The sequence below is a fragment of the Mauremys mutica genome, chromosome 8 (assembly GCF_020497125.1).
Source record: "Mauremys mutica isolate MM-2020 ecotype Southern chromosome 8, ASM2049712v1, whole genome shotgun sequence".
Lineage (NCBI taxonomy): Eukaryota > Metazoa > Chordata > Testudines > Geoemydidae > Mauremys > Mauremys mutica.
The window spans coordinates 44743460-44770258 of NC_059079.1; the positions used below are offsets into that span (position 1 = coordinate 44743460).

General features: G+C 42.0%; 1 protein-coding gene across 7 annotated transcripts; it reads right to left on the reverse strand.

The window, feature by feature from the left end:
• Positions 1-491: 491 nt before the first annotated feature.
• LHX9 (LIM homeobox 9) lies at positions 492-22415 on the reverse strand. Of its 7 annotated transcripts, none has more exons than XM_045026130.1 (7): positions 22391-22415; positions 22045-22174; positions 15926-16210; positions 14018-14220; positions 12561-12916; positions 6522-6724; positions 4996-5253 (listed from the first exon to the last, which is right to left on the reverse strand). In XM_045026130.1, the coding sequence occupies exons 3-7, from the start codon at positions 16097-16099 to the stop codon at positions 4996-4998; spliced, it is 1194 nt and encodes a 397-aa protein (XP_044882065.1). In that variant the 5' UTR covers positions 16100-16210; positions 22045-22174; positions 22391-22415. The 7 variants fall into 7 exon arrangements, with proteins under 7 accessions (XP_044882071.1, XP_044882070.1, XP_044882065.1 ...); XM_045026133.1 differs by lacking the exon at positions 22391-22415 and adding an exon at positions 22273-22288 and having other exon boundaries at positions 15926-16044; XM_045026136.1 differs by lacking the exons at positions 4996-5253; positions 22391-22415 and adding an exon at positions 492-1892 and having other exon boundaries at positions 12561-12913; positions 22045-22291.
• Positions 22416-26799: the final 4384 nt, after the last annotated feature.

Sequence of the window (26799 nt, forward strand, 5' to 3'; positions counted from 1 at the left end):
CTCAGAAGTCGCTTACTGGTTAGATCAATTTCTTAACTTTTGTAATTGCATTATTTGTCTAAGCACAGCAGAGAGAACCAATAGTATAATGTGATATGACTCATTGCTTTTTTACCTTGAGTTGCTTCATACAGCAACACAGTTTAAGGATTTCACAACAGAGTTTAAATTCTCAAGCTGATTTTAACTAAATCCTCTGTGCTAATTTTTTTTTTCAACAGTATGTTAACACATACTGTAAAAGTGTTATTTAAACAATATTCACCATAATTGCTACTAGTAAATGATAAGTAACTGCAGCTTGCGCATTCTACATACTGGTCTTCAGAAGATTATTGAAGTAATCTGTGTGCAATTTTGTGTTATGTTGTTAATAATAATATGTACTGGACTTGTTTGAGTTTTCTCTTTAGTATTCAGAAACTGAGAGTTTAAGAAAACATTCAGAATGCTGAGGATACACGTAAGTGAAATATTTAATGTCTGTCAGTATTCATAAAAGGTACATTGTTTACATAGGGTTCATTTCTATATAATAAAAATTTCATCTTAATGAAAAGATTTTCTGGCAAGTCTCGTATATGTTAATTTGTTTAACATATGCTTTGGATATATAGCTAAATAGCAATATAGTTTAAAAAAAACTTTCTGCAAATAGTCCTTTGAACAATTATAAAACCTCATTACTAAAGAATTGGTTATCTTTACACTTGCTTGTTGGCTTGTTAAACTCAGCTGTGATTTGGAATGGGCAAAGATCAGCTCTTTCTTAGGACAGCCTTTTCTTAACAGTTCAATAAATTTGTTCATTGCATAGTGAAGATGTAAACGTCTCAGGGTTCCATAAATTATACCTTTGTACTCTAAAAAGTCATTGATGGTTTTGCATACTATACTGCATATGCTTTCCTATGCTGATTTTACTTTGTTAGTTTTGTTGTTGAGGCTGATGGAATTATTATTAATTTTGTTTTAGATATGTCAATTGTACACAACAAATGAAGAGAAGAAAATGAAAAATTTAAACACCAAAGGAAATTATTTTACACTTTGCAACAATATTGCCACCTCATTCTTTTGGTTTTCTATATATAACATGATGGAAATGTACTGTACTGCTTCTTTTCAAAAAATGAGTTTAAATTAATTTCAACAGTTAGCTATGTGTTTACATAAAGTTAACTATGTTTGCATCAAATAAAATGTTTATTAATGAAAGCTATTTATTATACAAGAAACATCAAAGAGAAAATTCATCATACAGAAATGTACACTATTGGTGACAGATGGAAAAGTGCATGCAGATTTCTTTGTTTTATTAAAAAAAAGAAGTCAGAAACAATTGTACTAAAATTACTGTGTTTTGATCCCTATGATCTTAAATGAGTGAAAAGTTTTTCCTCTGAATTTACAATATGCCATTTAACAGATATGACTAATACACATTAGCAAGCAAGTGGAATGAAAGCATTCGGATTTTATTTTACAAGTACTTGTGCTTGACAAATGTGATTTTTAATTTGTTTTTAAGAAGAATTGTCTTCAAATATGGGCTGGGTAGATTGCTGCCAGGTTGCTCTGGTTTTATACACAGTTTCTCTAAATTTGTTTTTAATACCACACAAATTGTTTAAGTCTTTTGTTCTGATAATTAAACACCATAAAATAACATATGTTTTGTTAACATTCAGGAAATGACATTTGAGTCTTTTATTTTATTTTTTTTTAATTTTTGGCTCAAAATTTTTTTAAATATATGATTATCATAACCTAATATTGTCTTTGTCTTCACTGCAGTGGATTTCCGATCAAACTTTTCCCCTTCTTTTAATACTTTAGGGAATTTTCAAACGTCGGGATGTTTGGCTGTAATGCCCCAAGATTTGTTCTCCCTGAAAGAAATCATAGTGACAATTTATTAAACTACAGAGCAACCTGGCTTTTAGGGGTCTGCAATTCTAGTTTGTGTTCAATATACCTAGCATTAAATCTTGATTCATTTCATCATAATTATTTGTTATATTTTTCATGCAATTACTGTAGCTGCTAGTTATCTGATTTTTAAAATCCTAAGATAAGGTTGCAATATCAAATCAGTGGGGCATTACTTTTCAGGTGCAAAAGAAAAAGGGGGAGATTTAAAAATTAAAACCTAAGTTGCGCCCTCAATGGTAAGTACATTTACTATGAAGAAATTGAAAACCTAAAAAGAAATCACATTTATAAGATTGCATTCACATGTTTAACACCATTCATTCATTCATCCATTCATAGTAAAAATGCAAAGAGACACATAGATACAGGTAGACTTAAATTAAAAAAAAACTGATGGGAAATAAAACTCCTTGGATCCAAAATGATTTATTCACACAAATTTAATAGGATATATCACAATTGTTTGGTCCATAAATATTTAGGGGAAATAGTTTCTATACAATGCATTTATCAATAAACAAAGAAACATGGACAATTTTGCTAGACCACTTACTGTACTATAAACACGAAGCTCAATATATAAGATTATTGAATTTATCAACTATATCTGAAAGAGTGCACAACTGCTTTCTATGACATGTTTGTCCCCTCTAACAGGATACACCATAAAAAGAGTTTCAGAAATAAGAGGTAAAACAGTACAAAACTAGTGAGGTGTCAAAAGGGCTTAAAACAGTTAATTTAACAAACAACACATATATCCTGATTTTTCACAAACTTACTCCCAAGTTATATCATAAGGCACATAGTAGAACTGAGTTATAATTAGTCTACTTAATAAAGTAGATCTATAGTACCATATATTGTTCTGTCAAAGAACAAAATTTATAAGTATCAATATTTTTACCTGTAAAAGTGTATTAATAAAGATCTCAGCCTTACCAAGGTTGTTTGGTCTGGTTAGTGGTAAATGCCCATAAGGTAATCGAAATAGGAAAAGTCAAGATTTAAGCTCCACAGAAGATGATAACCAAACTTGCTAAATATATAATGGCAAACACACCTTTCTTCTATTACAGTGTTAACATCTCTTCCATCATCTTTTTTTAAAAAATAAGCTACTTTTCTGTGCTAATTTTCTAAAAACCCTGAGCAAAAGTTACAATAATGCACTTTAATGTGGGCAGTGAACTGTCAATATGTAACCACACATTTATACAGCCAAAAAGGACACCTTTAAAATATATTAAATATCCACTTTCACCACCAAAAGAGAGATTTGATGGGGGGTCTAAAAAGTGGATTCTATGTGCAAAGTTATTCTTAACAATCCACTAAAAGCAAGATGTAGATCTTGACTGGTTTTTTTGTTTTTGTTTCTCAGACTTTCCACAATTGTTTTAAACTACAATAAAGGGGAACAAATGAACATTCACCACTGCCCAGACCATTCAGACTTTTAGCTTAATTAAAAGAAAGAAAAAAGAAAAAAAGAAAAAGAAAAAAATTGCTATTGTAAACTAGGACATGTATTTAGATCAGCATCCACAAGGTCTTCTGAGTTTATCTGCCTCAAAGCTACCCACTGCCAATTCCAAATTTCATAAGAATTCTTCTAATGCATTTTTTCTTTTATACAAAAGTTAAAAAACTAAAGTATATATTAGAAATATTAATGTACTAAAGATTTAAGTTCATGTATTAAACAAAGTGTCTGATACAATCTCATGAAACATCTAAAATAAATTCAAAATAGCATGAATAAAATGTACTAAAATCAGTTTCCTTAAACATCTTAATAAATTATATTTTGCTTATTTCCATCTTCCCTGAAAAAGTTTAATTCATCGAGAATTGCCTTAGTAATAAACATATGTATACGTTTAGAACTTTATCCTACATTCACTAAAGTTAATGACAAATCTCCCGTTGGCTTTAATGATGCAGGATCAGGGCCATATAGAGTGAATTGTTTTCATTTTTTTAAATTAAAATCAGTGGCATTTATGGCAGAGTGGGAAAAAATGAAATTTTGCCTAGGCAATGCTAAAACTTATATTGAATTATTCAGCCTTGTGGCCCTATCCTGCAAACAGTCATGCAACAGAGTAACCTTACTCATATGAGAAAACTCATTGAGATCAATGGGACTCTTCATTTGAATAGTTCCTCTGGTGTATACTTCAGTGAACCTCCTTACATGAGTAAAGTTACTCTGGAGCATAAGTGTTTGCAGGATTAAGGCCTTTGGTGTGCATAATTCAGAATTCACAGACCAAGGGCCTGATCTTGCAGTCCTTACCTACACACCAGTCCCATTGAGCCTAATCCTGCAAATCCTCCATCCATGCCCTACTCCCACTGGTGTCAATGGACATTCCACATGGATGAATGGCTTGCAGGGTTGAGATTATTGACCTGTGTGGGAATTTTGGGTGCTCAATGAATACAGGGTCAAGCTCATAACTAATATTTATACCAAAAAAAAAAGAAGAAGAAGGAAGAAGAAGAAAAAGAAGAAGAAGCATTGACACTTGGAATGCCTCTGTCTGTTTCAATTCCTAATTTAATTTGTTCTGTAGGTGTGAAAAATACATAGTATGAAACTTAAACATGTATTATAAAAATAAAGTTAGACTTAGGACTCTGAAACTCCATAAATGCACATACAATCCTGGAGCAGCAAACTATTGGCTTTAAATGAACTGTCAGAGGCTTTCTCGGATTATCAGAGTGGGAATATAATTTTCTTTTCCCTCTCTTCCCCCCCAAGATTCTGGAAATAAGTAACATACAATTTTAAGAGGCACTTATTAGAATGATTCATAACTTTCCCTTCAATTGTCTGATGAATTAAAAAAAAATCCAAATACAATTTATAGACAAAATATGTTCATTTATAATGGAGACATATTACTGCAAACTCATTTGCCAAGTGGCTGCAGATGCTACACACCAAGCTGTTTGTTTTCCCAAATATTTTGTGGGTTTGTTTAAAAAAAAATAAAGAGTCTTGTAAATAATAATAAAGAAGAATAAGAATTAAAAAAAACTCAAATGTTAGAAAAGGTTCGTTAAGGTAGTTTGTGAGGGGCTCCCGGATTCGTGGCTGTCCAAGTTAGAGGTCACTGATGTCACTACAGTGATAGTGGGATTGGTCAGGTCTGTTAAAGTGGTCGCAGTGCCGGGTGGAGTGAGAGCGCCGCTGTCTGCTGAGGGCGGTGCCGGAAGTGACGTGCCATCAGCTTTATCGACACCCCCATTCTCCTGCCGCAAAAGGTTCCTTCTGAATTTGGCTCTTGCGTTTTGGAACCAAACCTGCAAACCAATCCCAATTGATTTCTTTACCGATGTTTGCTTTTTGTTTTTGTTTTTGCTTTTATGTATTTTTATGTTTGTTTTTGTTTGGCAAATCATCTAAGTAACTCTACATCTTTGTTTACTAGTTTGCATCATTTCCGTCATACAAAGGCATCTGTACATTAGGTCCAGCACTGTGGGTGCTGATTAATGGAACATTGAAGCCCACAATGAGGATCTCTTAGAGCAGCCTTGCAGAACTCTACTCACCCACTCATCCAAGGAGAGTAACTTTTCTGATGGAAAAGTAACATATCCTTGGGGTGGGAGGTGTTGTTCCATTACCTAGGTCCTAGGTCATCATGGTAAAGGATGGGTAAAGTAAAGATTTTGTGCTTGGGCTGGTAAACTTTTGTGACCATTTTTAAAGTCTGAAAACTTTAAAAGGGGAAATGACACCATCCCCTATAGCACTGGTTATTAATATGGGTTTCCTAGTCCTCTTCCCTGTAAAGCTGTAGGTTCATTTAAAATATTTTAGGTGACATGTAGCATGGACAAGCAATTAATGCAAATAGATTCTCCTTTTGCCTCGATCACTGCCCTCTCTCTGCACACTGCACACAGCACTACATACCTCACTTTAATTTCACTGAGCTAGCACACAATGAGAGGGGATTTACAGTTATTTATTTTTTAAACTCTGATTTTTGGGGGAGTATCTTAGGTAGGGGAGTGACTAACTGTTGACTTTACTATGGAGGACCTTAGTGATAGACATGGAGTAGGAAGCAATCTGGTCCTGGAGGATCGTATCAGTCAAAGCTTGCTTGCCATATCCCAGGGAAACCCAGACTTTGCCCAACCAAGGGCCACAATGACAACTTAAAGGGAGCCCAAAGGCTGCACCTCAGTTGTGTAAAATGGAGCAGATTGCTTCTACCCCCTTAATATAGAGGTCACCACATAGAGACTACAAGTCCCAGGATGCATTGCTTTCCTCACTGGGGCTTGTAATCTCTGGAGATAGTTCCCTCTTATCAAGGATGAGGGTGATCACAAACCATATTTCAGAATTCTGTGGGCTGAATTTGGGTGGTGAGCTATACACTGGGCACTCCTGCCATATAGTACTTTACCCAATAAGTTCTCTGCACACTCACTAGGGACACAGCAATATTATACTAAGAAGAAGAGATATACATATAACAGTCTAAATAAGGGAGATACTATTGTATTGGCAGGGGGAGGGAAGTTTTGTCAAGCCTGTGATGGTGGCTTCTTACCTGCAGAACTCTCTTGGTCAGGCCTGTTTTCTGGGCAAGCTGCTTGAGGTCCTTGGCATCTGGGTTGTGGTTGATAGCAAAGTAGGACTTCATGGTGCGGAGCTGGTGGTGTTTGAAGGAAGTGCGCATGCGCTTAGTCTTCTGGGACGGGGGGTAAGGCTGCTGGTCTCTGTCCAGGTGATCTGCCTCATTCTCATTACAACCTGATCAGTAAACAACATGACACAACAAGGAGTTGGTGGTGATCATGCATCATACTGTAGTAAATAAAACTAACGCAAGTTTCCAGAATCACACGCTATTTTTGGAGAAGAAAGAAGGGATTGAGCTAATATGGTGTCGGGATGGGCAGGAAGGGTATTTAGATTAACAAATAAAGGTGAGGAGGATGGCCTTTTCCTGTTCTTAACATTTATTATATCCCCCAGGCTCATACCTGCTAAGGAAACAGTATATTGAGGATAGATCTGCCAAGTTTCACTGCTTTGGCATTAATTTTCAGGTCCCTCTGGTGATGAAGGGTTTTGTTACGTTTCCAAAGAATCATTTAAAATTTCACTCATTGAAACTGCCCTAGCTTGAGAGAAGACTAAAGATCAAACCAACATTTTGAATCCTCCCAAATCACCACCAGGCAAAAAAAGAAGCATTAGGTGGGAAGGCTTGTTATGACAAGTATAAATACTGAACTATTTGTTGATAAAACCCAAAATAAATGCATTTGGATTCTGCCTAGAATTTTATATGAAAAGTGTTGGGGTTGGTGCCTGCAATGGTACCACAGCTAGATTGGCACCTACATAGACCATTCTGCGGAATGGCCAACTACCAGACCACAGAACTAAAGATGTGCCTTGATTTGATGATGTGTAAAGTTGTTAAAGTGACTTTGAATGAGAAATATATTACAGATTACTGCCTCATGGGTGTGAGCTGCACACCAGGCCAGTAGTAGTGCTGGGTACCATGGTGTTACTGCCTATGCTTGGGACAGGAATAACACAAATAGCAAGAAAAATAACAAAGTCATCCATGTTTTACTTTTTGGCCTGAAAAATAATCTGATAACTTTCAGGATTATATTTTACAAAGCTAGTACAATCACACAGAGGGCAAATCTGATTGTCACATAACAAAGAATATTAATTAAAAAACATTAATTTAAAATTTGTTAAGGATGTACCATGTAAATTAGCCCAGGCTTCATAAATTCGTCATTTGAATTTCCTTTAGTCTACTTCCCTAGAGTTGGATTTATTAATTAGTTTTAGCCAACTCCTAGTTCACCCCCCCACCACCAATATGAAAAGCACACAGCACTTTGCATTGCATCAGTCAGTAGAGCCTCTGAGACTTGAAATGCTAAAAAGAGGTAAAACAACTTTCAACTACCCCAAAAATAAAAAGCTCAAGTCTTCTCAGAGCTTTGCTCCCTACTGAATTAAGAGATGAGTCAACAGTTACATATGGTAGCTGCACAACACATAAACAAAGGATCAGGTGAATGCTCATCCAGGATGGAAGAGATTCTAGCTGCAATTATAGTCATATCTGTATTTTCAAAAAAAATAAACTGATAGCTCTGAAACCATCTGGAAGTGGAAATTACCTTGAAAGTAACTTAGGATCAGGTTTCCAATATGTTTATTCTTGCTGAATAACATTTTATTCCACATGCAGTCCTACTACCTTCAATGGGACTGTTTGAGCAGTAAAATACTATTCAATGGTGAACAAGAAAATCAAAATTTTGCCCTAAGAAGTTATTTTAGCCAATTGCAGGCCATTCTTTATTAAAGCATTCAAGTTATGCAACAACAACGCCAGTGTATCTGACTGGCTAGCCTAGCCAGCCTCTTTTAGCACATTTGTCACTGTGGTTTCTGAGCATTTATTTATGTATCATGGCTTGGCTTTTCCAAGGTGCCTAAGTGAATGGGACACGGGCTCATAACTACCTCAGGTGCCTTTGACAATCCCAATTTATATAATAATTACACCAGTTTGTTCTCTAAGTGGCTGTTCTAAGTGGCTGAAATAGCATCATGTGGCTTAAAATGCTACATTATTTCCTGAAAAACTAGTCTACAGCTCAAATTCAGGCAATACATTACTGCATGTTTCTTTGCACCACCTTTTTTTTTAGTGGCCAGCACAATACACTTCCCATTGCCAAGATCTCACCAAATACACTTTGCATAGTTATTACATTTACACACCATAAGAGATTGAGCTCTTGAGCAATAGCTGTGGAAAACATTGCCCTAGGGAAAGAAAAATTGCCTTCATTTTGAGATAACTTACACTGTTCAGATTTGATCACCTTTCTGTCCCTTGGACAATTGTTCAACACAGTTGCTCTCAAAATAGAAATTATTTCTAACATATAGTAACTAAGATGGATCAGGTACATTATTTAGAGGGCACTTATCACTATAGTATCTGAGCCCCTCACCAATATTAATGGTGTTAGCGTCATAACCCTCTGAAGTATTGTTAGGTCTCCAGTTTGTAGCTGAAGAACAGAGAAACAAAGAGATTAAGTGATTCATCCAAGGTCACAAAAGAGGACTGTGTCAGAGCCAAGAACAAAACCCAGTTCTCCTAGAGCCTACTCCAGTGCCTAGCCACAACACTATCCTGCCTCTTTATGTGTGTGTGAATATATAAAATATATACACATACATACAGGCATAATCTAAGCAAGATTCATATAATCTTGTTTGAGAATAAACTTTTTCTCCATTGTATGGTCAAATTGTTTGCTGCATCAGGGCTAGCAACACATTTATTTCAATTTTTTAGAAGTTTGGGTTGTTTCCATAATGTCCTTCACCTTGATTTATTGGAAAGGTAAGTTTTTGCCCCTCTTCAGATTCTTTTACATCGTCAGTTACAAACTAGCTTTTAACAAAACAAATGAGTTCCTTTGCCTGGCTGCAGAGTGCAGTCCGAAACTTGGTAAGTTTTAGCACAAATAGGTTTAAGTTATGTTCCAGTGTTCAGAAATGTTTTCACAGTGAATTGCAGCTAAGAGACAAAACAATCACTGATCACTAGTGTCCGTGTTCAGGAACCCATCAGGGTGTAAAATTGCAGTTAAACGGGTCTAAAGACAAATATTTTGGTTTTAGTAATGATGAGGCTTCTGATAAACATAGTTTTTTAACGAGTTTTCAGCCTTTACCTGAGGAATACGCCTGCCTACAGATGCCACTAGGGGTCACCAACACATTCATTTAGCAGTTCGAACATGGAGTTTGAAAAGTAGGAACAGACTTGGAATTGCAATATTTTAGAGATGGAAAAACTTACTGGCTTTCTTTCGTACAGAATTAATGAAATACCACCAAAAGGAAAACACCTTTTTGCTGCCCTGCCACATACTATTGAAAGTGATATTTGGTGAGATCTTTTAAAACCAAATCCATCGTGCCTGACAAAAGACTTTCACTTCATCCTTTCTATCCTGTTGTGTTGAATTAGATTAGAGAATCAGTACCCAGGTTTCCAGCTAAACCGTAAATTACATATGCAAAAGGACAGCACATGTTGTGGCTAATATCTGAGAGAAAGATACCCTAGAATACTGCCTTTTAAACTGTTCCCTGCTTTGGGAAAGTGTAAGTGTTTAAACACCCGATCTCTGTCCCACTTTTCCGATTGCTCTAAATTCTCGCTTTGAATCCTATCAGAGGGGTAGCCGTGTTAGTCTGGATCTGTAAAAGCAACAAAGAATCCTGTGGCACCTTATAGACTAACAGACGTTTTGCAGCATGAGCTTTCGTGGGTGAATACCCACTTCTTCAGATACCCTTTGGAGACAATTACATAAAAGAATAGTTCTCAATCCTGAAGCCAAAGGCGAACGAGGAAAAATATATATATTTTTAAATGGCTGCCTACTGCAGAGGGTTTTTTTCCTTTCTAATGACAATTATATCTATTTCATGTCATTCTGTGGCTTTCTTGGGTGTTAACTAGGTCAATGGTTGGAATTATCAGCGCTAGACCATCTTTAGTTTAGTTGTAAAATGTACTTTCTCCAGACCACGTGCCAGCACTGGGTGTTTATAGTCTCCCCTTCCCCCTAGCCCCCCCCCCCAAAAGAAGATATGCTAAAGCTACAAAAATTATGTTGGCTGATCTTGACTGAGTCGAAAGAAGCCGGTCAGAAGTAGCTTCGCTTTTCTCGGACATTTCCCCGTGTAAACTCTGCGTTCCCGTTTGGGTGAGCTACATTTTGTCTCCTAGTCCTAGATGCGGTTCTTTACCCTCCTTTGCAGAGAGTGGCCCCGCTAACTATCTGGGGACGAGGGGGAGAAAGAAAGAAAAGTCTTTTTAGCCTAACATACAAACGCAAACACCATATTTGCCTTTAAAAATGCGTTTCACTGCGCCCCACATTAGCGTTCAAAAGGTTTTTCTCTGTAGCCAATATTTTTCGCCTCTCCCCAAGCTTGTGAGCCTAATTATCACAGTGAATGACTTCTAAGTGTTTGGTTTCTAGGGGTCTGGGGGAGCTCGGACAATTGTTGCGAATAAGGAATAACATGGATCCACAACTGAATTCCTGGCTCTCAATCCACCGTTAGAAGCGAGTGACTGGGCAACAGGGTCCCCTTCCTCATACCCTTTAGGGAATTGATTAGGGACCGCTCAGTGGACAGGGATTCCAATGTCATCTTCAATTAACAAAGAACAATTAATGCACTGATTGCCCTGGCTCCAAGGTCCGCGCCTCAGAGGAGCTGAAATAGCCTCGCGCAGCTAAGCAGTTCCACCCCGAAGCCCTCTTCACAAACAGCCCCAAAGAGAAGTGCCCGCCCGGGGTTTGTGCTGGTGGGGGGAAGGGGGGGAATCTTTGTGTCTCAGTGGCAATGGGTTGAACTTGGGGACGGAATTCCAGGCCGGAGCTGGTGCGTTTTTATGGAGTGCAGAGCAGTTTCTTCAAACTGAAACAGACAGGTCCCCTTTTCTGTGCACCCCTCCGCGGTGACCGCTTCAGAGCGCTTTGCTTCATTGAACCAAGCTGTGAGTCCTCGAGCACCCCCCGCCCCCTCACAGGACATGGACACACCATCCATAGGCGCCTTTCCCAGCCCAACTGCAGATCACCGCCCAGAATTCCGCCCCCATCTTAACTGGGAGTTAAAAGTCTTGCTGCCTACACAGGAAAGCACAGAGCTGCTCCCTAAACACCCCCACCCCACACCTTTCTTTCCGTGTTACAGGGCAATGCCATGAATAAATCGAAACTCAGTAAAAACATTCGTTTGGGATCGGTCATTTTTTAATTCGGTTTAAATTCGGTTAATTCGTTCGTCTGCAGGTTAGTGAAACTCCGTGTGACTTGCCTGAAACTCTTTAATTCGGGCCCGTGGTGCTTTCTGATGCTTGGGTGACAAAGGTACGAAGGTTAAAAGCGTTTCGAGTAATAACGCTGTTTCAGCTCAGCTGTTGTCCCTTCCTGTCATTGTGAACGGAGCAGATACGCTACTTGTTACTGCCCCGCTGCAGGGAGCTGCTGGCGGAGGAGAGGGTAAAAAAAAAGTGCCAGCAGAATAGGAAACTATTCCGCCTGAGGAACGAGTTACAATATCTGTACACTGAGCTAGCCCTCGCCTGCGGATTCACATGCGGGCCTGCGGAAATCAGACATACTTCCTCCAGATTTATTTTCTGTCGATCAGTTTAGGTGACCCTGAATTGGGGTCCGAGTGGTGGAGAGTTTGATTTTGAGACAATCAAAGCAACCACATCTCCCGCATTCCTACAGAGCCATAGGGCTGGGTTTGGGGGGCGGGAGTGGGGGTGTTGTCTTCACCCTGAGAAGTGACTGTCTGGGCATTTGACATCAATAGAGGAAGACAGCTTTCTAGAGGGGCTGCTGTTCGCTTTCCTGCAAATGCTCCAACCCTCAGAGCACTGTTTGTTTGATTTCTAACGGTTAAGCAAGCTTTGCCCTGGCTGGGGAGGGGAGGGGAGTCTGAGAAGGCCCCTTTCTGTGGAGTGAAAGGTTCAGGGCGCTGTTCTCACCTGAGTTGTAACTGACGATGTCCACTCCTAGAGCTGGGCTTTTTCTCTTCCTGGGCCTCCCTTTCTGGACTGTGCCAGTGCCATTGAAGTAAGGCAGTGCCAGCCCTCCGCTCTTGGCAGCCAGCTCAGTGTAGCTCAACTGAGGCGGGTATTCGCCTTGCAATAGGGTCTCGAAATGGGCCCTGCAGTAAACCAGGTTGTCCTTCATGCCAAAGTGATCGCCTGTGGTCAGAGTCTTGTTGCAGGTGGTGCAGGTGAAGCAGCTCAAGTGATAAACCGACTCCCTGGCTCTCATGACCATTTCAGAGGCTGAGATCCCAAGGTGGCAGCGGGCACATCTCTGCACGGAGAACCTTCTGAAGGAAACAGAAAAGTGGGCATCAACCGGGAAGGTGCTAGTCACTGCCCAGCCCCCAGCTGCTGCCCAGCTCCCCTGACTTGAATCACGCACCCCCACCCTCCTTTCTGCTCCTGAACTGAGAGCCTAAAAATATTTGCTCCCCAAATCTTGCAGCTGGACCCGTTTCTACCCAACCCTCAGAGAACGGCCTTCACGTAGGCCTCTCCTGAAGCCTCCGCCCTGGCTAATGTAAACTCTTTGGGCTTGTTAGAAATTCTGTGTATGGGAAAACCAGAATGGGCCAGAAACAGTCCACTTTAATTTTCTCAGGAAACTGACCTTTCTGCCTGGATTTGTTTATTTTATTTTATTTTTTATTTTATTTTACAACATCTCGACTAGCCTTAATGAAGCTAAAAAGCAGCATTAGGAGAAAACTTGTTCTCACTTCCCTTTCGTTCCTTAAACCGTAAACCAGATTGAGAGGCTGGGAGGGAGAGAGAACGGGGCACCGGGGGGGAAGGGGGGACAACGGAAAATCAAAACAAATCAAGCAAGCCACAAAACTGCGCTCTGCTGGAATCCTGCCTGTCTAGAGCCACTGACCGATGAGAATTAAAAATCTAGTCGTGAGCTGCAAGGAGCTGATTTGATTTAGCAGAAAGGATGGTTTGTTGTATCAATAAGAGCTGTCTTTACAGCGTCTCTCCAAAGCAGAGCTTTGCCATTAGCTTAGATACCTAGCCACTTCAGGAGGGGGACCCCTGCTCTTGGGAAACGGGAAATAAATATACACACTACAGCGAGAAGGAAACTTTTGTTTGAAATTTAGGCAGCGGTCCCACAGCACTTAGACCAGTGGGAAACTGACTATCTCCTGTTGTTGTTTATACCGTAACATGCTTTAACTTTGTGCCTCCTGAAAATGTCGATCCGTATTTTACACGTGCGAGATTTACAAAGGGGGCACATTTGACGCAAGTGCCCTAAAGCCACGTGTATATAAACGAGGAGTCTCTGCCTATAAGAAGCTATCCCCAGCTGGAGATGAGCGGTTTGGCCGCCGCTGTTCTGGGAAGGGATGTGCATTTGAACCGGTAGGGACTGAGTGCTGTACCTGTAATAATCCTCCTTGCAGTAAATACTACCGTCCTTGGCAAAGCAGGTGAGTTCTGACTCCAAAGCCAGTTTACATTCACAGCATTTGAGACACCTGAGGTGCCATTGTTTGTCAACAGCCAGCAGGTAATATCTGTCTGAGATCTTCCCTCCACAACCAGCACACAAAGCAGGCTTCTCGGGGCTCATTGGGGGCATGTTCTGCAAAACAACCACACAAAAGTGGATGAGAAAACAAATCAAGACAAGCGGGCGGTGTGATGCTTGCACTGGGACTGCCGCAAGAACCAAAGGCTGGTCTCACGGAAAGAACCCCCAGCTGTTTGGAACCGAACTGGCTGCATTTGCGCTGGCCTTTGAGGGGGCCAGACCATCTCCCCTAGGGAAGTATTTACTAGGACACACTTGGCTATTTAGCCCATTAAACCTTCTCTAATGATGTAATTTCATTTCGGTACCTGTAGCCCGGTGATTAGGCCTCACTAGGAAACGAGAACTGATTGTTTTCTAGTCCTGGGGAAGTTGCAGAGTTGGCTTTAAAATTGCACCGTTTGGTGCTAGGAAATCCAGACTACCGAGTATTTTTACGAGTAGGAAAATATCGCCTTGCTGCCCTGGAAATTTGCATCAGTGGAGACACTCCCAATTCGAATTCCTGTTAAATTTGAATACAGCTTAAACTATTTAAAATCCCTCCTCTAAATGCAAATAGGCCTCTTAAAGCAGAAATAAAGGGGAAATAGTCCATGAAGAATTAATTGAGAACAATCAAAATGTTGGAGAGTGATCCTAATGAAAAGAATGCACAGGGAGGGTTTCCCCCCTTAAAATTATTGACTTTTCCTTTAATTAATAAACTTTTTCAAGTTTCTGTTGGCCTGTTTTCCGTAAGAAATCCCAGTAACAAGAAACGGAGATGGAGGGATAGTGTACATACCAGAATAACCCCCCAAACGTGAATTTAAAATAGTTGGGTTTTGTTTTGTTTTGTTGTTTTATGAAAAGTAAAAAAATCATCTGTTTTTATCACCGAATTCTTTTTAGCTGAAAATGCAAACGCAATTCAATGTTTTTTCCCTTTTGTAACAAATGGGGGGATGAGTTGAATTAACACTGTAAAACCCTCAGGAGTTTATTTAACAGGGGAAGAGCTCGGTAGAGCAGTTCCCCAGGCGATTACTTTGTGTTCGTAACGGAAGTCCTACAAGTAGGAGAAAGGCAGAAGCTCGCTTTGCAGAAGCTATTGCATGAAGCTAGGGGACCGTTTCTCCAGACGTGGGGTGCTAAGGTTACAACTCGTTTGCTAAGAAAAGAGAGATTATTTCCAGACAATGTATCGTAAGAAATAACATTCAGCGGGGCTGCTCCCTTTTCAGACATTAAAGCGACATTTTTACTTAAAACACCGCCCCTCACCCCGAAGAAAACAAACTATTTTGCAGCGAAGACTTCTACAATCCAGTCTGGAAAGTGCCAGGGCTGCTAAGGGTAAAATGCACCTTTTCAAAACCCGGCCTGTAGCCCCTTGATAAACGAGAAAGCAAGGCTCCCACTGCAAACTATGCAGGAGTCAGCGGTCTGCTTCGCTGTAATGAGTTAAAACGTGTCCCTCTTATGAAACTTAAAATATTTTCCTTCTTATGACTCAGTTGAGCGCGCGCACACACACACATACACACACGAATATTAGACGAATGCATGGCTCAGCCTCCCAGCATAACAGACTCCATTAGAGAGCGATTGGTGATTAACGTGAGCCTCAAAAATGTTTCTAAACTTAAGGGGCATAACGGAATGGGGGAGGGAGGAAAGCGGAGTCTCTCTCTTCCCTCAGACTATGTCTATCAGGGTGCAGGCTCGTATCTTGCAGTGATTCCCTTTAAAGGGGTACTCGCTTCTTTCTTACCGTTTCCCGGCCGTTCATCTGTCCGCCTTTGGCCAGGCGGGACTCGGTCTTGGATCTCCTCTCCATCTCCTCCATGATTCCTTGGATGTGGCCTCCGGAGATCCCGTGGAAAAGCATGGCTGGGGGACGGAAAGGACAAGTATTTTCTTCTGCTCTGCACCCCACTATTTCCATATACAGACCCCAGAGTCTTTAGATCATCCAAAATGTCTACACCAAGGCGCACGGCGCAGGCAGAGGGAGATTGCAATAGTGGCTTCTCTTTGCACAAGCAACGAAGGCTTCCTGAAGATGTGCAGAAAACAAAAGGGGGGGGAGAAAAATAATATAATAAGAATAACAAAAAACAAAACAAAAAACCAATCAGGAGAATCTGTTACTGCGCTGGAGAGCGGGGGCTCCTGACTGCAGAGACTTGGAACTAGGGGCAGTCAACTCGGCCGGGAAAGGAAATAGTTTTGAACATAAAGAAAGCAAAAAGAAGTGCTATTTTCAGCAGTCCCTGGTTGCTTTAAAGTTCCCAGTGCCTGTAGGTTGGATTTGGGACTGCTGCTTTCCGGAGCTCTGTCCAATTTGTTAAGAGACTAAAGCCAGCCCATTTTTGATAATTTAGTAGGAGGAGTTCTCTCCCTAGAGCTGCCACTGATTTTTATTCAGACAACAAAGACCTGTCATCCTCATCTCAACCCCCGGTGATGGGCAAGCAGTGACAAATATGCCAGTTGGAGATGGTGGGTGGGGTGGGATCTATACCCCACCCCAAACACACACACACACACACACACACACACACACACACACACACACACACACACACACACACACACACAGGAAACGGGGGTTACAGGGACAAGGGAAACTCAGAGCATCCTGTGCAGGGTTGGTGAGATGAGAAGTACCTACTGGACTGTTTTGGTGGGTCTCTCCCGTCTCGCTCCCCCCCTCCCCCAGCCTTGCCCATAGAAGTGCAGGATCTTGCAGTGTTTATTGTCTCCCTTGGTGGTGCTGAATGGCCAAGGCCCCCTACAGACCCCAGATTCACCCCCATTTAGGCCCTTTGGTGGTGGCAGGAAAATGTGAAGAACACCTTTGTGGGCGTAGGTGGAGGTTACTATCGTGGGGAGCGGCTGGACCTTGCCAGCAGTGTAATTAACTAAATAGCATTAAGCAACCTCCCCCCAGTTACTGTGTCCACGGAAATGATGCTGGATAATTAGCCCCGCTCGTGTCGCGTGGACCCAGGCTTCCACGTGGAAGACGTAACCGCAGACTCCGGGCAGAGATTGCACGCTGGGGATAGCGCCAGGCACCTTGCTCCTGCCCAGCCGCAGGGGGATGAGTCACCTCCCAGCATCCCCCCCCCCCCCCCCGCCCGCCGGTGAAGTTTAAACTTCCAGCCCTGTTAACGTCCAGCCGGGCGCTGACCCCCGTCCTTTGCCCTCAGCCTCACAGTGCAAGCAAACCCCAGCCGCAGCCCCACCTTGTCCCGTGAGCTGGGGGGGGAGTTATGGGGCAGGGAGGAAGCCCCCACCCCCGGAACTATTCCCCAGCTGCAGCGCTGCGCCAAGCACTACAACCCCCGGGGAGAAGCGGGGATTTCAGCTGGCTGCGCCGGTGCCAGCGAGAGCTGTGTGCAGGGCTGGGTGGGACAGTCAGTCTGGGCCAGCTCTCGCTTCTCCCCACTTACTTTTCACACCATTCTCCGCCTTGCTTTTCTCTGCAACAGCTGCAGGCTGTTTCCTGACACCTCAGTCCCCGCTGCAGGATCTTCCTGGCGGCGGTTCTGCTCCCCTGGCTCCTTTAGTGGCCTTCCGCCCTAAACTCCAGCACGACTCGTGAAAACACCCCCTCCAGCCCCCATTTCCTTTCGAACAGGGACTCCCGGCGTCTCCGCCCCCGCCTCTGTCACCCCCAAATCCTCCCTTCTCTTTCGCCCCAAGTAGCTGAAATGAATGTTATTTGCAGATTGAGTGTTGCTACATTCCTCCCAGTGCCAGAATACAGCTCATAAAACACAATTTCACACAAAGATGGAGCCAATCAAGTGAAATAAGCCGGTATTTTTTTCTCGGTTGGCACACTAGACCCTGGACAGCAGGGCTGCTATTTACTGTAAGTAATGTAATTAGCCCTTTTGGATGGAAATCAATTTTTTTTAAATAGTAGAGTAATTCCTATAACACGATACGGCATACACAAAAGGGTCAGGGATTCTCCCTTAAAATGGGTAGGTCCTCTCCCAAATCGCAGTTTCCTGAAAAGCAGTCAACGCCTGGAAAAAAATAAAGTAGGGGTGGTGTTCAGAGGGATAGGTTCTCCTTGGAGAAAACAAGTCAATTAACACAACAAGCCACAAGGAAAAGGTAAACAAGGCGATTCAATCCGGGCTGCGGGTGCTGTTTGCAGTGGAATTTCGAAACTTTAAATGTATTTATTTATTTATAGCCGAGCTGCGCAAACCAGGCCAGAAAATGAAAAAGTTGCCTCTCCACCTGCTTTGCCTCCCAAGAAAAAACAGTTGGGGGATGGTGGTATACAAGCCAAGATTGCACAGCAAGTGTGGGTAGATGAAGCTTTAGGAAAGGAATTCAGAAGCAACGGCTTTTCTGCCTAATTATAACGATTGTAATGGAAGAGAAAGGGGTTAATGGCTTAAAGGAAGAGGACGAACTCCACTCTCCGCAGAGAAGAGCTTTAAACCGTTTACAGAATGTGTGTGTGGCTGCATGTGCACACACCTATTCGAGAGATTACGGGTGTGCGCGCATATATAAATGGTGTGTGGTGTGTGGTGTAGATTACAGAGCTGTTTTGGAAATGATTAAAAATCTATTCTTAACAGATGGATGATATAAATATCCCCGTTATCATTGTAAATCTAGTGAATTCCTCTTTGCCTAACGTGTTTTTTTATGCCTTTCAAATATTCCCGTAGCAGCGGGAACAAACCATGCCCCAACTAGCTGGCTTCCCGGTGTTTTCGGGTTTATGAGAACGATCAGGATTGCCCCGCAAGGCCCTGGTTTCCAGAGAGGAAGTCGCTTGCGTTTGGAATAGATACGTGCTCAAAATGTCCCCGGACTCAGCGTGGAGGGGACCCTAATCCGATGTGTGTTTGTTTCTCTCCTCAGCCGGGACCGCTCGAGCCCTGTCCTGTGTGTGGCTGTTCCCTGCCCGTCTGACTGAAGCTGAGACCGAGCAAACTCATCGCCTGTGCCCGGAGCCTAGAGAGGTGTGGTTTGGTGCGAGCGCACCTCTGGGACCGCACTGAAAATAAAGGCTAGTCTCCGTGCCCGGAAACGAGTACAAGGAGCTGCAGGTTTCCCTCCACCAGGTCACTCATCCGAAAGTGGCTTCTTCTTGCCCTCTCTCCTTGCCAGCCCGCCCCAGAGGAAGCGGGGTTTACAATACCAGCTCCCGGGCGCTTTCAGGCAAAGTGCTCTTGAAAAGTTGAAGCGTTCTCTCCCCCTTTCCTCCCCATTTTGTCTGCTAATGGCTTTTTGCTGGGTTCAATGAAAAACTTGCAGGTGCAGGGGGAAAGCTTCCGAGCCAGCCAGGGCGTTTGAGAGAGAGACCAACCAACCAAAAATCATTTGTTACATTTCTATCACTATGTTAGCTCAATGGAGCTATTAGGAATAATTGGGCAGATCCCATAACAAAACTCAGAAGTGACTAAACCCCTTACAATCGGGCGCACTTAATTAATTAGAGTCCTTTCTTTCTGCTCCATCAGCTACGGTGAAGGATACACTAGCTGCTGCTGCTGCTCCAGCAAAGAAGGCCAGGGGTTTCTTAAGCTTTTTCTCGTTAACATCTTAATGTTGAGAGACCACTCCTGACCTAGAGCGACACTAAAACTTTGTTGCTAGCATCAAACGTGACTTCTTCATTTCCAAAAGGCCCGTAGTAGACCAAGGTAAATCTGTTTCAATATTCTTAAGACTTCATTTCTTTGTACATTGTAACTCTGCTGCTCTCGGGCAGGTTGGTGGGCGACAGACAGCTGGCTCCTGGAGGAGTTTTGCTGGTTTGGTTGGGTGGGAGAGAGAATTCATCATTTAAAACCAATCCGATAGGAAATGTCACATCCACTCGAACGATTCTCCTCTGAGAATCGATTTATACCAGTACCCCACTGATTCTGAATTTGGTTTCTCATTTCACACGGCCTCACCCACCTAATCTCTCTATCAACGACATTTTAGGAAGGATACAATGATGCTGAGTAATATCCAGGCTCTGTTCAGATCGTGCTATGAGATTTCAGATTTTCCCTTCAGACAGAGACAGGGTGCGGCTCGGATTCCCGGACTAAAGGGGTGAGATGGATGCTCTTGTTTCTGAGATCATCCCGGCAGGTAAAATGTTGCCCTGTCTCTGTATCGCGACACTGAACGCTTTGCAGTGGTCACAAAACGCGCCTCCGCTTCAGCGCTTCCATGGAACCTTCCCTGCGACGGCTGAAACCACTTCCAGCTTTGCAATTAGCATGCGCCCAGGGCAGATTTCATGCGTGCGAATGCGATCATTTGGATCCGTTTTGCTATCGAGACCGTATTCTTTTTGCCACGGGCTACTGCCTCAAGCCTGTTAAAGCGTGAACGGATCTTGTGTCTAGTTCGGAGGATTTAGGACAAGGTCTACATACAAACTAATAACTGACAAATAATAATTAGAAGAAGGGGGAGGGTATTCAAGCAGGCGGGTTCTTTAAGCAGAGGAGGTTTTGCCTTAGTCTACCTTAAATCAAGCGTTTGCTTATTTAGGGAGAATGGCACCGTGGCGATGCCAGAGGGTGTGTCGTGCTGCTTAGTGCTACTCTGGCGAGCCGGATCAAGGGTCGGACAGCTGACCACAGACACAAAACCCAGCAATCTACATACCGCCTCTTTCACGTGCCCGAACTGTTCTGCAATTTCCAATTTAATTGACACCGGAAAATTAAATAAAATTAACAAATAAACAACCCCCTTGAAGCAGCAGCACCATTGATCCTGGTGCCTTCGAGTGCGGTGGCTACAGTGAAATCTATTTTCAAATCCTAATGCTGTTTTCTGCTCTAGAAGGTAGTGATGGGATAAATGCTTTTAACGATCAATTTAATCACCCCCACAAAATCCGCGGCTAATACAAGCACTTTGGGCACAAAGGAGAAAAATCTGAACGTTGTTACATCCCTTCTGCAGTGGGCTCAGATATAGCTTGCTTTAGCGTGTAAATGAATTGCATTTTAAGTAAATGATACTGTCGTGTAAATATCCTCTTCGATGTCAGAAATAGTCTCTCCTCTGCCAGCACCACCTTTTTTCTATCAAGTGAAGTCTGCTCGAATTCCCATAAATATTCTGCGGGCAACTTTCGAATGATACAGAAATGGAGAAAGCTGATGCATTACAATCTCAGAGATTCACAAAATCAGCCTCTCTTCCCCGGGCTGGCTGTACGGTGGCTCTTAGTCTTTGAGTAACACAAACACAGATTATCTTTATCTACAGAACAATTGGAGGAAAAAACACAGCCAGAGCAAAGTGCTTGTATCTCCCAGTAACTTGGAAATGTGTACGTATTGATTGGCTTGAGGAGAGGTTATTTTAATTACAAATAATGCGGCGCAGTAATGCGAAACACATAGCCAAATGGGGAGTAACCGCAAACACATAATCACACATCCAAAAGAAAGAGGCAGAGCAAGATTATAGTCTAGCACCGAACTGTGTTGAGCAGTTCAGAACTGTTAGCTTGTTAATTGTTTTCTATGAACCTTGTATTTGCACCCTGGTTGTGATCAGAACAAGGACGCACGGAGCTTTCATATTTTAGTGTATTTGGTAAAGAAGCTTCCAAAAAAAAAAAACCCAACAAAAACAACCCACCCCAAAACAGCCTCCCCCCTCCCAGCCTTTCTTTTATTAAGAAGAATGGCTCAATCTTCGAAGGCTGCTATTTCTAGATTAAAACACATTCACATGCACCAAATGTCGCCTGCGAATACACCTGGGGAAAAGCCCATTCTGTGCGGCTCACCAAAAAAAAAAAAAAAAAAAAAAAGGCAAGCAAATGACATCCGTGAGGTCTAAATAGTTGTATTCTTAGCAAAGACTCAGGCAGGATCTTACCTTAAGACCTTAGCAGCTTCCCCCAGAATTGTTCCCTTCTTAATGAGTGAGGAATGGGTTTTGGAAGGAGACGAGACGTAATGATCTAGCCAGTAGATGGAGGTTGTTCCTTGTTTCTAGCAGAGAATCCCTGTGTTAATTAAAATCAACAAGCTGCTTGGTGAAAAGATATTTTTCCTCCTGCTCCACGCCACAGCCTCTATCACAGAATTGACGTGAATTTCTAACCTCTGACCTCTCACCAACAGACACTTTATACCTGTCCTTTACTTTTGTGTTTACTCCTCCAAATGTTTTTTAAACAAATCAAATAAACAAAAAAGCATGACAAAAAAAGAAACCCCACCTCCCAAAAGTAGCTGGTTTGCTGGATTTTCTTGGTATAGCTCCCTTAGTCATCTCTCCTGATATAGCTCTCCCTCCTCAGTAATCAGGTGAGGTGCTAATGGGGAGCTGGTTGTAAATAAACCTAGTAAAGCAAATAACATATTAGGGGATTTTTAAAAAAAGGCGGCAAGGACTGGAGGGCTGTTAAAATACTGCACTATTTCCCCATCATGCCCTCATTTCGCTCTGTGCCTATTCACAGCTGAGCAGCAACTCTGTGTTGGGGCCATCTCTGTACTTTTTTTGAAAATCGTACCGAACCAGCTCTGGAATGTATCGACCCTTCCCACTTTCATAAAAAGAACCCCTTTCGAATGGATTCTCTAAACAGCAAACTTCAGCCTGAAGTGATGTGATATGATGTACGGATGTACGGAATAACCTCGCATTGCCAAACCCGATGAAACTGGGAGTTGTCATACAATACAACGCAGCCAAACCTCGGATAACTGTAAAACCGAATCCAATTTAACCCATTAGAATAAAATCAGATGCCAAGAAGAATTGGAATCATTGCTTCTTAGGTGAGGGCACGGATGACAAACGATCCACTGACTCAAAACAATAGAAAAAATATGGATCTGAGAGTCATTTTTAAGAGTCATTCTCCTTACAGGGCCATGCGAAACCCAGCACCGCCAGGAGCCCAGGGGGTTCAACCATGAGCGTAGGGGAGAGCAGTACACGCGTCTGTCTCACCAATTATTTACAGAATGGCTTTCCTGGAGATGGGTTTCCTATAAGAATCCTAACGGCGCGGGCAGTTGCTTCTGGGTCAGGAATACTAGATGACTCCCCCCGCCCCCCAGTGACAGTTTCATCTCCTCTCTCCTAAGCAACGTGGCCATTTAGTGTCTGTAGCCAACATGAGTCTTTATTCGAAACAGCAAAGAATGGACAAAAATCTGTAAGTGTCTGAAAGCAATTAATCCACCACGTGTAAGGAAGGTGCAGCGCCAGGAATGGTTTGGGTTGATGATGCTCTCTTTGGCAGTTCAGCAAATCCCCTAGTTTGCCTAGACTCTGGCAGTTGTGGTGGTAGTTGTCAACAAACAGCTGCTGGTGTGAACCGTGTTCATGCTGCAGACAAAATAATAGCATCGTGTCACTGAAGTGTTCCTCTCCACGCCACGACTTTCAGCGTGTTCTTTAAGATGGGAATCTCGTCAGTAATCCCACGGTTGGTGAAGGCTCCGCTCCTGGTGTATTTAATCTCTCTCTCTCCGGTACTTACAAGTAGCTAGATGGCTTATATAATAATGCATGGAAATGTCATGCTGAACGCTTGAAATCAGAGTTTCAGGGGTGACATTCGGGGAAGCCTTGTTAATTTCAGTTCCCATAGTATTTTAACTTGGACCTGCAGTAAATACCGCGATCTCGTGTTACAGCAACTCATCTGAAGTGACTGATTAAGCAGGTGTGAAGGAGGGAAAGTAATTAAAGTGCTATAATACTAAAAGCGTCGCAATCTTTTTTGCAGGATGGGTATTTTGTGGGCGAGTGATAAAAATAAATACACGAAGTTTGACTTATTGACATTAAGGAGCCGCAGGTCTATTTTGCTTTCATAATATGCATGGTGGTGACACGTTTTTTTAAAGTTTTTCATCGAATCCACTTACAACCAGGGAGTTTAAAGCCAGCCCTGCCAACGGCAAGAACAATCCTTAATGCTGAAGAGCTTTAATCACAGCAACGACATCTCTGTATCTGCCTTGAAATTGGCCGTGTGCACGAATAGATAGATAGATAAAGGTATATTTAAGTGGGCTTGTTCTATTCGGAATCTTCTTGGGACACCTGCACCTTCTGTATCTTTTCTGTTTACTTTGAAGGAGCCTTTTTCTTGCCCCATGACCAATGTATTGCTGCTATTCCCAGGCTATGTCTGCATTAGCTACTTTGGAGGAAGCATTGTTCCTCTCACAAAATAGAAAGGGAGCAAAGAGAGATTCTTTTCTAAAGTGAGCTCCAGCAGTTTATATGGCCAGATGTATTGCCCTTTCCATACGCAAAACGCATCCAAAGGAACCTTCCATGCATTTTCCCCATCTAATGATTTCGTTTAGAATATCTATCTATCTATATCTATACATATATATATTCTTCCAATTACCGACGCCCTAATGGGAGCAGGAGGCAGAGGAATATGCAAGGCTTATAATAAGCTACCTGCTGCGTCATGCTTAAATAATGTCATGCTTTATTTCATTGTTATTATTGCTGTGGAGATGACATAACTAGACCTTACATTGGAAATTCTCCTGCTAATAAGATAACCAAGAACGATGGATCCTCCTATGTTGACACAAGGGAAACCAGTTGCTTGTGGATCCTTACATTATAGTAACTACCATTTGATTCCCCGAGCCCCAAAACTGATGAGATTCTACCTTTGGATACTTTTAAGTGCAGCAGATCAGTTCATTTAGGATTGTTATGCCTTCATTTCCCTGCAATAAAAATCTCCCTCTATGTATTTGCATGCATACATGGGGCTATCTAAACACCCCTAATAGCACTAAACATTAATTTACTATTTGCTAGAACGGTGATTCCAAGGACTTTCCGCTATTTGTACACATTCTGTTTAATGTGGCTTCAGTCTATTTACTTGCCAGACGTAAATGTTCATTTAGATCCAATTACTAAAACGAGGCAAATGGAATTTAGCTCTGAACTGCGGCTCTCCCATCTTAATACATAAGGAATAATATTAATACGCAAACGAAATCCATTTGGATGTTTAATGTTACCAGAAGGCTGCGCTGACGTTTAAACGATCTAAATCTTAGCATCTGGAAGGCTGCACAGGGAGCTTTCTAGGATGGGTGTCAAGCCATTTCGTTCAACCAAAGATGAAGTGGACCAAACTGGGACAACCAAACAACTGACAATACTTTCCAGTTTAAGTAGACTCGGGTGCTTCACAATCCACAAATCGGGAGGGGAAGGGAAATCTTTCGGCTTATTACAACAGCTAAGGGTAACCATATCCCCCCTCCTGTCCTTTTTCTAAGATGGAATGTCCATCGTGGAGTTCTCAGATAACATCATGATAGCTAAATGTCCAATCACTGCCTACAAAAAACCCAGCTCGCACATCATATTTGAGAGGAGGTAGGTAGGAAGGGAGCCATCTCGATCTTAAAGATATTTGTCAGGTACTTGGTGGGGGTTTGTTTGTTGGAAACACAAAGTGATCAATGGAAACCTTAATCAGGAATATTTGGGGGTTATTTACTCCTAATGAGAAAGAGACAAAAATACAATAGTCAAGATACCACCAACGTTCATGGGAAATAGAACAGGACTTAAAAATAAAACAAAATAAAATAAAGCTGAGATGTCGTAGTTAGGTGTCTTCTATCATACAACAGTTAAGTACCTCCTGGGTGCTCATGAATATTTGTAGGATATTTTACATTTCATTTTATGTTTGCAAACATAGTTCTCTCGTCTTTTCAAAGGCACTTGCTAATTTGGACACCAAACAGACTGATGTTCAATCAAATACACAGAAGTTAAATTATTCAGAAACTCAAACGCATCTGTGGGACCCCCACTGCCCCTCCTTTCAGTTCCAGAGACTTTACCTTGTAATGAGTCTGTCAGGAAGCCTCCTTTGATTTTTACCTCAAGGTGATGGCAACCACCACCCCTTTCCACAGGGGTGGAAAGATCGATGTTTGATTCTGTGTGTGCTTTGCCACCCTTAACGATGCTACGATGTTTCACTGAATGGCAGATGGACTTGGTAACGACACATTTGTCTTCATTCTCCTTGGACCAGAGTGGCGGAGGAATTGATGGAGGCGAAAGCTCGATGCTGTGGTTCGATCTGGGTTTAATGCCACTCTCGGTGTCAGTGGTACTTCAGTTCAGACTAATTTTTTTAATGGCCTATCTAACGATCTTCGAATGTCAGCATGATGTGATAAAACAGTATGGGCCTGTGCTCCAAACAGACTTCTCTAAAGAATGGCTTTGATTCACACAATATAACGAAATACAAATATATAGTCTTTTAAATTCTTACTGCTAGAATAAAACCGTTTTGCAATGGGATTACACTTCTTGGGCATTCTTGTAGGTTACACATGGCCTTCAGTGATGTAAATAGAAAAAATAACTGAAACTCCTCGATTTACTACCAAAATCAACAACATCTCTTGAAGTGATTTACGCTGTATACAGTAGCAGTGTTAAGTAAAGCGATGGTAATCTGAGTACTACCTGCACCCGTATTCTTGATTTTACAGCGAAATTAATCGTGGTCTCAGTTTGTAACGTGTGATTTATAACGCTAAGGAATGGGAAAGGAGTATCACTAATAATGTAGCATCTGAAACACCCAGGCACACA

Coding starts and splice junctions, on each gene's coding strand:
- LHX9 (XM_045026130.1), bottom strand. CDS start 16,099: ATGGAAATAGTGGGGTGCAGAGCAGAAGAAAATACTTGTCCTTTCCGT. Junction 14,221..15,925: donor AGATGAACGGCCGGGAAACG/GTAAGAAAGAAG, acceptor GTTGTTTTGCAG/AACATGCCCCCAATGAGCCC. Junction 6,725..12,560: donor CATCGTCAGTTACAACTCAG/GTGAGAACAGCG, acceptor TTTACTGATCAG/GTTGTAATGAGAATGAGGCA.